This window comes from Centroberyx affinis, unplaced genomic scaffold (genome assembly GCF_046629955.1).
Source record: "Centroberyx affinis isolate AG114_WGS23_722 - 3 ecotype Tasmania unplaced genomic scaffold, CSIRO-AGI_Caff_v1 ptg003768l_1, whole genome shotgun sequence".
In the NCBI taxonomy this organism is placed as follows: domain Eukaryota; kingdom Metazoa; phylum Chordata; class Actinopteri; order Beryciformes; family Berycidae; genus Centroberyx; species Centroberyx affinis.
Genome location: NW_027281644.1, coordinates 39,885 through 52,299, shown reverse-complemented (window position 1 = coordinate 52,299; position 12,415 = coordinate 39,885). Strand labels below are relative to the sequence as shown.

Here is a 12,415-nt window from a genome sequence, read left to right as displayed (position 1 = left end):
GTTCAATTCTATGGTCATTTTTGAGTCTGTAGCTTTGTGATGTCTGTCTGTCCTTGTCGGTGAGCTTCCACTTGCCACCACTGTTCCTCCTCGGTAGTGAAGTTTGTCTGTGTTTGGCATATGTTGTCATGGTTTTCCAGACTTTTCGCCTTGCTACATTAAATCATTTTACAGTTTTTGTGACATGTTCTATGACTCTTTGTGTCCTCTTTGGAACTCTGTTAGTCACCTCATATTGCTTTGAAAACTCATATTAAGGTGGTGATTGTCAGAGCTGACACATACTGTACTTCTGATTGGCATTCAACTTAGTATGACTGATCAGTGTAGCTGCCTTTGTGGATGTAATTTAGTTACTTCAAAGTTAAAGCCCTTTGTCAAGTGGTGTTTCTGTATTTCATCCACCCCCCCCGTACGAAACAATGGTGTGATTGAGGAGGCTGTCTCTTTCGAGAAAAGCCATTTGGAATTTGAATATTTTCACCTCTGAGAGTCGTGTGGCACGGCTCTGGTTTCTCGGGCTACACCCACTGGGTTGGTATTTAAACCAGCTTCTCCTCCCAGGCCTCATCAGTCTGCTGCACAGAGAATAACAGACAGAAAACTCCTGACACAGTAGCCGACACTACCGAGTGGACTGCAAACCCTGTAGAAACGACGACGACATGTCTGCGGAAATTTCAGCCAGATTCTCTCTTCTCCTGCTCATTATCTCATCGGTGAGTTTGCTTTAATATATTGGAGTACACGTATTCTCTTCAGATATAAAAAAGTGATTTTGGGAGGTGAAAATGAACTCACATCAGGCTTGAAATGTTCCAGTACTTTGGAAAACTGCAATTTCCGTAAACATCCAAATCATTCCATTGGAGATGCGATCATGCATTATGCAGAGCTACTATGGCTCTGATGAAGAAGTTCAGGAGTGTTGCAGTTGGGTAGAAATGAAATTATATAAGGCATTTCTGTCACTTGGGAGTTCTTGAACCACTTACTGTATGTTCAGAAGAAAATTACAAGAGTGAAATGAGGTAGTCTAGAATCATCAGACTAGTTTCATGTCTATGTTGCTAATTAGTTTGACAGCATATTACAATGTGATGGCACTGTAAAGAAAATATATTTATTATGAGAAAATCCGGTGCCTCTCATTTAAGGTAATCATGCCTACCACTGAGTCATTTTACTATGATCAGTTAAAAATGACAAAATAATTCTTGTATTTCCCATACATTGCTTTAATGTTGCTCTCCTCACAACCTGCATCTTTGCCGCTGGGCTGATGCTGCTCCACAACAGTGTGGAGGAAAGAAAACATGGAAAATGTATGGAGGTTAATATGATCACATGCAGTCTGGTGTCGCCATCTAGTGGCGCTCACATGCAGTAACTTCAGCTACAGCCAGAAACCAAAGCCAGTCACAAACGGTGAACAGCAACAGTGCTTTATCACGGAATAGACTGTATTCTGTTATATGTTGCATTTATTTTACAACTTATTGCATATTTCTTGGTTAGGGTTATCCCCCTAAACCAGTGGTTCTCAACGTGGGGTCCGGGGACCACCAGGGGTCCTTGAGGGGGTTCCAGGGGGTCCCCAGCAAATTCATGAATTGTTAAACTTCAGCATTATTTCATTTACAAGTTAACACAATTAGAAAATGTAGAAGAATGACTGTTTTGATCATAGTTTCACTGTTATCTCTCTACCTACAATATAGATAGTCAAATCATATAAATCATATCTAGCAATAAAAATACTCTCAGATTTGGGTCTGACAGACAAAATCTCATTAATGGGGGTCCGTGGCCCTAATCTGGACTCAATTAGGGGTCCTTGATATGAAAAAGGTTGAGAATCACTGCCCTAAACCTTACCCTAACCTACTCTTCTTACAAAAGCTGTGATTTCTGTCTTTCCTGCAGACTGTGGCCCTGGACTGCTCCCAGTCCTGTGCCTGCCCTGCGGACCCCCCACCCTGCCCGCTCGGTACCAGCCTGGTCCTGGACGGCTGCGGGTGCTGCAAGGTGTGCGCCAGGCAGCTGGGTGAGCCCTGCACCCTCCTGGAGCCCTGTGACCACCACAAGGAGCTCTACTGCGACTACGCACTGCTGAGTGACACCGAGACCGGCATCTGCATGGGTAACTCATCCTCCCTGACACCTGCATATACATGGCACTTGATGGCATATGGTTGGTTTAGGGAAATTGCTCAGCAAGTACCTCTTATTGATACGGTTTGCAGGGGCGGTCTTACCATTAGGCAAAGGTAGACGACTGCCTTGGGCTCCGGCAGCCAGAGGGCCCCCAAAAAAGACAAGAATAGAACTAATGTAAACTTATTTTTAATCAATATAAAATAAATGTACTTTTTGTTACAATAAATTATTTCAATCTTCAGTCATGGTCACCCACCCTAATCAGTCAGGCTATAGTGCGATTTTACTACTTTTCCACTATTTTGTTACTGTTTCAGTAGCAAATTTTTCTCAGCCCCAACTTGATGGTAATATGTAGAAAGGATGGATTAAAAAGGGAAAGGGTTGGGATTCAGGGGGCCCCATGCTTGCCTTTGCCTAGGGCCCCCAAATCACTAAGTCCGCCCCTGCCGGTTTGATAAGGAATTAATTTTATCTGATGTTAGAATCTAAGTGGTACAAGGGTGTCCTGGTGGCTAAGTTGCATACCATGTAACTGTGATGTACTGGATCTGAATCTGGCCTGGGACCTACAGTATACTGCATGTCTTACTTCTCTTCACTGTAAACTATTGAAGGTAAAGCAGAAATGCCATTAAAATAATAATACAATCAGTTAAAAAGGTAAACATAACATAGCAGAAATATGATGTGCAAAAGAGGTTGACATTTTATACAAGTACAGCTTAGAAATAAATAAATACAAATAACAAATCAAAAATAGTAATAGACAGAAATTAAAATAAATAAATTATACAATTATAATAATAATAATATTGGCAAAATAAGTATATATAAAGATGTACATGTGCAAATACATACACACATAAACTACATACTCACATACACACATGTGCACACACACACCAACACACATACCTTCGCCAAATAATAATCTTTAAGTTTGAAGGAAACCATGAAGATGAATGCACTTATTCCCCCTCTCCCTTCCCTTCACATATATGCTACTACTTTCACAATTATTGAAAATGTATTTTTATCTCCCTGCTGTTTTAATATACTATATGTGTAAATCGGTGTGTCATTTCAGTCTGTAAATGACTGTGAAGCATAGCAACTAATAAAAGTTTACCTCAATTGGTCAGATGCCCAAGCCTCGAAATTCACATTGACAGCAAATAGCAGAGCAATGGCACTATCAATATTGCAGAGATTCTGACATATTATCATACTCATTTATGTTTAGCCAACAATTTGGAATACTTCTGCTAAATTCAAACAAAATGTCAACTAATAAAACCTACCTACGACAGCTTTAAAAGGCCATGAATTCATCTATGACATTTACTGACCTCTATTGGCGACTATAGGAATTGCAACAACATTGCTAGAACTTGTCTCGTCCTGCACAAGTCTTTTCCCCACCGCTCCTGTCCCCTTGAGCTATGGTGGCCTGTAATTGACACAAACAGTAAAGTGACATTCTCCCAATAGAGGAGAGTCAGTTGGCTTTGTCATTTGCTTTCTTGGCTTGAGAACAAAGCTTTTGGGGATTGGAGGGTGTGGGTGGGGGGTAGGGGTGTCTTGAAATTCCAATGGGTGGGGAGTTTTTGTTCGAAATCCAAGTACAGGCCAGAAAGTGAATTCTGAAAGCCAGAAATATCAGCACCGGGCCAAGTAATCATTGAGTCATTGGTATTGATCAGCAACCCTATCAACCTCACAGATGTGTTATGGCCACACAGATGTGTTATTATGTTTGCAAAGTCGTATTTATTGAACCTTTAAAAATCAAGCGCTGCATCTTCTCTCTCTACAGCCCAAGAGGGCCAGACTTGTGACCTGGGAGGGGTTATCTACCGCAGCGGAGAGACCTTCCAGCCCAGCTGTAAGCACCACTGCGTCTGTATGAACGGCGAGATAGGCTGCGTGCCGACCTGTGCCAGCGACGTCCGGCTGCCCTCCCCTGACTGCCCCTACCCACGGCGCATCCAGATCCCTGGAAAGTGCTGTGAGGAATGGGTGTGCGACCAGACGCCTCAGGACCACCACTACCAGTCAGCCATGGCCGGTGAGCATCACCTCTTTCACGAAACCTCACATTACCTCTTCTTTCTTTTTGCTTCTCTTTTTGTCTTACCCAGAATTAGGTTTCGTTATGCATTTTTGAAGACCAATGTTTTTGGATTGAAGGCACTGATATTTTATGCTATTTGTGGACAGGGAGGAACCTCCATCATATTAGAGGTGTATGACACTGACATCTGATATGTAATAAAAGGCCAATATCGGCAAACCAAAATATGGGTCTAACCCTAGTGAAAACTTACTGTGGAATCTATAGGCTACTGACAGAAATATGATGATGAATGAATCAGATGATACAAAATGAAATGTGCCGATTGGTTATTGACTCCTCTTGCTCATCGCTTTGCAGTTGTGTGAAATCTCCTATCAACCACGTAGGCATATGTAGGCCTATGTATAAGTAAAAGTGAATAGTCTGAAGGTAGATTCATCTTCAAATGTAGGTTACTGTGACACAGTAAACTGTCTTGTCTTTAGCCCTAGTCTCTACTCCAAAACACTTGAGAAGACACCTGAATAAACTGTTAGCTAGCTAGCTAGCTAACTAGTCAGCAGGCTAATTTAGCAAAGTAGCCAATGTCAGTGTTAACATGCGACTAGACTAGATACTAGATATGTTACTTAGTATGTAAATAGGCAAGATAGTAATGGCTAGCTAACAAGATACCGTATTTCCTCTATTATTTACCTGGCCCGGCCTTTATTTACCTCAACTGCAGAGGGTACCAGGCCTTTTTTGGAAGCAGGCTTATATTAGAGACAGGCCTTTATTTCTAATTCCCTCTGTTTGATAAGTATATTTGCTCATATTTTAGTACGAAGCCTCCTTGTTTTCTGATCTGCTTCTGTTGGGGTTTTGAGTCGTTTTTTTGTTACTGCAATGCATTACCGATAATTACGGTAATCAACGACGGCACACTCCAGAGACTTCCGCCGGCCGAGCCGTCTTGTGGCATACTGCCATCTTGTGGCACTTGTACGTTACTACAAACTACAGTTACATTATATAACAGGCACCAGGAGTTTACCGGTATCCACCGTTGTTTTTTCCTTTGTTTTTTTCCCTGGCCTGTATTTGGGGCCGGCCTTTATTTGTTTGTGTCGACCACGGCCCCGGCCATTATCGGAGACCCGGCTTTTAATTGACTACCGGCTACTATTAGAGGAAATACGGTATGACGGTTAGCTGGCTAGGAAGCTGACAAACACAAAATGCATCAGATGTATCAGTGATAAAATTAGCCATTCCCAGTCAAAAACAGCACAGAACCATGTCTGTTAAATGTTAAGATAGTCAAGATGTACGTTAAGAAACACAATGAGCTGTTCACAGCCATTGTTTCCAAGAGTTGAGGACCTCCCATATGGCTGCCAGAAGGTGTACCTCCTTGGTCACTTCGCCCAAAAGCCCTCAGACTAACTTTACCCAAAATTACACTAATTTCCTCTCTGCCATGTCACATACGTGAAAACCAATTATCATTCATGCCCTCTGTTTCTCTCACACCACGTTCCACTTTCCTTTATTCATCACTTTTCTTTCACCACACCTCCCTCCCCCCCGCCCTCTTCTCCTTGCAGGAGGCTCTCAAATTCACCCCTTGGTTTCTTCTTCTCCTGTCTCAGTCTTCAGGCAGGTGTCTTCCCACGGGCCGGTGGCGGAGAGTCCCAGGGACAACTGCATCGTCCAGACCACAGAGTGGAGTGAGTGCTCCGCGACCTGCGGCATGGCCGTCTCCTCCCGTATCACCAACGACAACCAGCGCTGCCAGCTGGAGAGGCAGACCCGCATCTGCATGGTCCGACCCTGCAACACCCAGCAGGAGAGTGACATCAAGGTGGGTGGATGTCACTTCAACTAGTAGTGGGGTGGATAGATGTTAAAGAAGCAGGCTTGTGGTTTGAATCCCCAGACTGGCTGGGAAAATGTAGGTGGGGAATAACACTCTCCCCTCCCTCAACAACTGCTGTTGAGATGCCTTTGAGCAAGGTACCGAACCCCAATTGCTCCGGTGAAGCTGCTCAATGCCTACCAGTAGAAGACTGTGGTTGTACTTGGCAGCTCCAACAGTAGAAGATTGTATTATATGAATGTAATGAAGTCAACTTTCTTTGGATAAATAAAGGGTAATGCCCTAGAATTACACAACAGTTACATAGCACCCATGATAACCATTGGAAGAATCAGTCCTGAAGCTTTGCATAACAAGCAAATAGTAAACATGTTGTCCCCCACCAGTGATGCAGTTCCACCCTTGGGTCAGTCAGTGATTCCTGCTTTACCACTGAGTCCCCATTCATTGTCAATGCCGCCCCCTAGCGGCACAAAGTCAACGTTACAGTGTGACTAACAAACAAACAAGCAAATACTAAACATGTTGTCCCCCACCACTGATGTAGTTCCACCCTTGGGTCAGTAGAACCTCCTTGGGTCAGTCCCATTCATTGTCAATGCTGCCCCCTAGCGGCACAAAGTCAAAGTTACAGTGTGACTTACAAACGAACGAACTAACGGACGGAGACCGATCCATAGTCCCCCCTTTGGTGGGGGACAACTATAACTGAAATCTCTAAGCATGCTGACACTATACTGACACACCAAAGTGACACCGTGACCGTTTGCTCTGATCCACAGAGGGGGAAGAAATGCGTCCGGACGCCCAAGGTCCAGCGCGGGATGCGCTTCGAGCTGTCCGGCTGCTCCAGCACCAGGCTGTACAAGCCCAAGTTCTGCGGCGTCTGCACCGACAACCGCTGCTGCACGCCTCACACCACCATCACCGCCGAGGTGGAGTTCCGCTGTCCGGAGGGAGACGTGTTCCGCAAGAAGATGATGTTCATCAAGACCTGCTCCTGCCACCACGACTGTCCGCGAGACAACGACATCTTCCTGGCCTCCAACACGCGAAGGATGATCGGAGACTATGACAACGACATGTGACGGGAGGGTTCTTGGCTCTAACGTGTGCACACACACACACAGACACACACGCGTTACTAGACTTCTGAGGAACCTTCACTGACAACATTCATTCCCTAACCCTAACCATAATCCTGACTGCTACATGCTACATCCCACTTCAAACCTTAACCCTAAACCCAGGTCTAACCTTAAAGTAATAATCAGCAACATTTTCATCTAAATAAATGAGCGCATTCTCTATCACTCATTGCTGTAACACAATATTGATTCAACCTATATCCAGTTCGCGAAAGCTTTTACACTTGCTGTTCTAAACACCCAGTGTCTGCTAGGTCTTTCTCTGGAAAAAGAAATCCTCTGCTACGTTTCCGGTTTGTTTGGAATGAACAGAAGAGCTACGTAGTTAGTTCGAGCAACGATAGCCAACACTAAGAAAAGAGAAACTCAAACTTCATCAACAGAAAATCTAAGGAAAAAGACATCACAGTACGGGAGCATATCTATGTTCCCAGGGTCCTATTTTCCCAGGGTCCTAAATTCCCAAGGTCCTATGTTCCCAGGGTCCTATGTTCCCAGGGTCCTATGTTCCCCAGTTCAATATTCTGTTAACACACATTAACCCTCCTATTGTGTTCGGGTCAAATTTGACCCGTTTCAAGTTAAAATATTTCATAAATATTATCCAGTTTTTTTTTATTGGAACAAGGCTTCAAAACAGCTATATAAACACAACAAAACCAATGGTTATCGTTTTATTTGATTTTGAAGGTCTCTAACCCTAAAACCTAACCCTAACACTAGAACTGGGGAACATACGACCCTGGGAACATAGGACCCTTTGTCATGTTCCCATTATGTGCCATATAAATCTGGGGAACATAGGACCCTGGGAACATAGGACCCTGGGAACATAGGAATGACTCCCACAGTACTGCCCACACTGTTTGATTGACAGGTGATCTCTGGGAAGTGCAGTGCAGAAAAATCACAGCAATGAGCGCTTACACCAACGATGAAGACCAAAAAAAACCCAAAAATCACAGCAATGAGCACTTAGCACCAAAGATGGAGACAAAATAAAAGAATGAGAATCTCACTGATTACCACTTTAACCTTAACCTCCGCTCAACCAAACATTCACTGGCAGCTGTATTTCGGGATCCGTCTCTTCCTTCTACGCACAGACACGTCAGCCTAGTTTAGAGACTGAAAGAAGCATGAGTTTCCAAGACATTAAGTAGAGCAAGAGATCCATCCTTTACTTTTTTTTTTTTCTATTTTTTTTTTTACTTTTGTTGGGTTGATGTCGAGCTTTCTGACTGGTCTGCCAGTAATGGTATGCAGAGATGCCGTATGGTGGACTGACGCACTGACGACGCAATGTAAAGACACATATTAGATCTTACAGAGGGATACCGTATGTTTTGTACTCATGCACTAAAGGAAAAATCCACCGTACAACACTTTAAAGGAATAGTTCACCCAAAAAATGAAAATTCTGTCATCATCTCCTCCCCCTCATGCCAGTTGAAACACAGGTGAAGTTTGTCCATATAACACACAGGGAGGCTGCCAGCACAACTCCATAGCAGCCTTCTCCAAAACAACTGAAGTCAGTGGGGACCAGTTCTTCAGAGTTCCAAAAAGACCTACAGTATATTTACACCATCATTTAGTGCAAATCTTAACTACAGCTGATTGATTTGCAACAAATAATGGTGTATAGGTCTTTCTATTCACAGTGTGATTGTTTGGCTGTTTTTGTTTTGGAACTCTAAAGAACAGGTCCCCATTGACTTCAGTTGTTTTTGGAGAAGGCTGCTACCAAGTTGTGCTGGCAACCTCCCTGTGTGTTATATGGACTAACAAATTTCATGAGAGTGAGTAGATGATGACAGAATTTTCATTTTTGGGTGAACTATTCCTTTAATTCTGTCCAAAACAAGCTATATGCAATATACAATGCATTTCTGGATCCATTTTGTCATTTGGTAGTGTATTTTTCTTCTTCCCCTGGATAACTGGCCAAATAGTAGATGACGTTTCGATTGAAAACGAGTTCACGCTCCTTCTCTTGGGGTTGTCGAAAGGCATTCTGGGAAACATAGGAAATCACTAACCGACACGGACGAGGCAGGTTGAGGGGGAAAGTGGGTACGCCAAAGAAAGATGGCAACGCTTCACATCACAAAATAACTCTGGGAATGCATTGAGCATCACAAATTGATGAGGTCTAACAGTGTAAGAGGATCCCAGGGTGGATTTTTCCTTTGAGTGCCATAGGGTTGCAATTTGGTAAAGTGCTATAAAGCAGTGGTTCTCAACCTTTTTATATCAAGGACCCTAATTTAGTCCACATTAGAGCCACGGACCCCCATTTGATGAGATTTTCTGTCTTGGACCCAAATCTGAGAATATTTTTTATTGTCAGATATGATTTTGTATAGAATTCCATGACTATCCGTACTGTAGGTAGAGAGATAACAGTGAAACTATGATCAAAATAGTCATTCTAAAATGACAAAATAATGAAGTTTAACAATTCATCAATTTGCTGGGGACCCCCTGGAATGCCCTCAAGGACCCCTGGTGGTCCCCGAACCCCACGTTGAGAACCACTGCTATAAAGTACCGCTGGAGAGAAAGACTGCATTGAGGTACTTCCCAAAGCAAATGTCCAAACCTTGACATGAAATGTCCGTTAATGACATTTGAAAATGAACTGCATATTTGTAATGACAATACAGAAATCCTTAGGATGTGTATTTTTGCCATAGTCATCTATTCTAATCTTTAATATTTTGACATTGACATGCTTATGTTGTTAATCTCTAAGTCGCCTCGGTGGTTGGAGGTGGACTGCTGACCACTGATCAGTCTAGTTCAGTGTCTTTCATATTTGACATTAGCAGACTTTCTCCTTCGTTTGCCATCATGACAGGAAAAGGAGGAACGAGAAACAAATAATCCAAAATCACACATAATGTGGCTTGACTAAAGCATTGCTGTTAGCTCTATTGTTTACTGTTTATTTAAAAAAGAATAGGAGGAATGAAAGAAATTCGGCATTCGACGAATATACCATGTGTAAATACTGTACAGTTTTGTACTATAATTTATGCAACTATTGTTTAACACGGTGTTGTAGTTGTATTATTGTATCGTATCGTGTGTTTTTTTTTTTCACTGTAACCACCTGGCTAAGATGCAAGTGAGTTCTTGTCTGTTGCACTTTTGTCTATTTCCAATAAAGAAAGTATATTTTTTTATAGATATGCCCGCGTGCTCGTCTCGTCCCTGCTGCTTAAAATAGAAACTGTAGAGGTGGATGTGGTCAGCCTTGTCAGAGTGACTGCTGCTAAAAAAAGCCGCTGTGCATTTTTAAATGGAAACGGCACGGAGCAGCCTCACGACGGAGGAATCAAGAGAGAGAGAGAGAGAGGAGGAGAGAGGGATCCACTGCCGCCTCTTGAAAAACAGTCAAACAGTGATATGGCTCAGTAAAAATGACAAGGCAAAAAAAAAAAAAAAATCGACGACTCGTGCATTTCTGCATTGCCCCACCCGGGGGGATCCGTGGAAAGCGATGGCGATGGCGTGTGCGCGTTTTTTTTTTTCTTTTTTTCCTATTTCTGATGGGAATAAAAAAAAAAAAAACGTCACGGCCTGTAAAGCACAGTTGGGGTTAAACCGCTCCGAAACGACACATGGAAAAAGGGGAAGAAGCTGGTGCAGTATTAAGCTGGTGTGTGTGTGGAAAAGGGGGGGGGAGGAGGGGGGGGGGGGGGGGCGCACTACCGCTGCAGCTCCGCTCTTATCACTCGCGGTGACTCGCAGGCCGGCGGGCAGCCAGCTAATCTGCGGGAAAAGGTGTACTAACTCTGTACTGTAGCTCAACACCCTATCTCACACAACAGATAATCACGGGCATGCTGTGTGTGTGTGTGTGTGTGTGTGTGTGTGTAGTGGAAGTGATGTAGTACCACAGTGCAATGCAGTATTTTCAGATGTTGGAAGTGCAGAGAAGGAGCCGCGCTACAGTGAAAGTGAAAGGGGTTTCGGATGTTTTCTCATTTTCACATATTCTCAGCTACAGTATGTGCCGTTCTTATTCGCCTGTCAGCCAGAAGTTTTATTGCAGACACACACACACACACACACACACACACACACACACACACGCAAGCAAGCAAAAAACAAAACGCATGCCCTATTTTTCCTGCGCACCTGCACCTCTGAATGCTGTCTGGCAGAAATATGAATAATCTACAGTAATATTTGAGTTGTACTAACTTTTCTGTTACTGTGCAGAAATGTGATGGTGAACAGCTGCTGGACCAGAACCTGTTTTGTCTCTTTACTCTGTGGCTTATGCTTACAGTATTCAACATTACAATATTCATTAATATAACATTGCTCACTACAGGGAATGCATATTGATCACTAACCATGTCCACTATTATAAAATTCAAAGCATTTTTACATCAGTGCCGGCCTTGTGTTAGCATTTGTTAGCAATGCTAGTGCAAGTCAATAGGGTATGAAACCACAGCAAGTTCTATTACATATTCTTACTATTACTACAGCTATGGAAGTATATGGAATGGCTTGGATGTGATGTTAAGAGTTAGGGTTTCATGCCCCATTGACTTGTGCTAGCATTGCTAACAAATGCTAATAGGAGGTGGTTGCTGATTTCACAGAAGTGATTAGTGATTAGTATTATTAGTGATTATATATAAAATTGCTGAACCTTCCCTTTAATGTCACCTATAACTGAATGGAATCAGGCTATTATGCAAAACATCATACAGACCAAGACTACTTCTGTTAACCTGGTCCTACATAGTCTACCTGGTAATGTTCAGCAGGGAGTCAGTTCACTATAGTATTCACCCTGGTTGCCATATCCTCAGGTGAACCCACCTCCTTCCTGAGCCACATAAACAACACATTCCCAGAAAGCAATATCAGAGAGACTGCACACGTGGTGGCAACACAGTATCTGTCACTGTCAGTCAGATGGTAGGCTTCCCCACCTTAACCATGCATGATCTCTGGTAGACTACCTGTTCTCTCAGTCCAATAGCCAGTTCCTGTAGCCAGCGTCAAGCGCGACAGAATACAAAAACAGCACGTCCGGTTGCAACTTTCAAAATAAAATCCTTATTGACAAACGTTTTTTTTGAGTAATAGGAAGTACTTAAGTGATGATGGGATTCCGTAGTAAATGAATTATGAATG

The 12,415-nt window shown here is 43.0% G+C and overlaps 1 protein-coding gene across 1 annotated transcript; it reads left to right on the top strand.

Annotated features, from left to right (window-relative positions):
* The first annotated feature begins 600 nt into the window (after positions 1–600).
* Positions 601–10,415, top strand: ccn2b (cellular communication network factor 2b). Its single transcript, XM_071541006.1, has 5 exons — positions 601–719; positions 1,927–2,143; positions 3,980–4,231; positions 5,875–6,086; positions 6,884–10,415. The coding sequence occupies exons 1-5, from the start codon at positions 666–668 to the stop codon at positions 7,187–7,189; spliced, it is 1,041 nt and encodes a 346-aa protein (XP_071397107.1). The 5' UTR covers positions 601–665; the 3' UTR covers positions 7,190–10,415.
* Positions 10,416–12,415: the final 2,000 nt, after the last annotated feature.

Coding starts and splice junctions, on each gene's coding strand:
- ccn2b (XM_071541006.1), top strand. CDS start 666: ATGTCTGCGGAAATTTCAGCCAGATTCTCTCTTCTCCTGCTCATTATC. Junction 2,144..3,979: donor CGAGACCGGCATCTGCATGG/GTAACTCATCCT, acceptor CTCTCTCTACAG/CCCAAGAGGGCCAGACTTGT. Junction 6,087..6,883: donor AGCAGGAGAGTGACATCAAG/GTGGGTGGATGT, acceptor TCTGATCCACAG/AGGGGGAAGAAATGCGTCCG.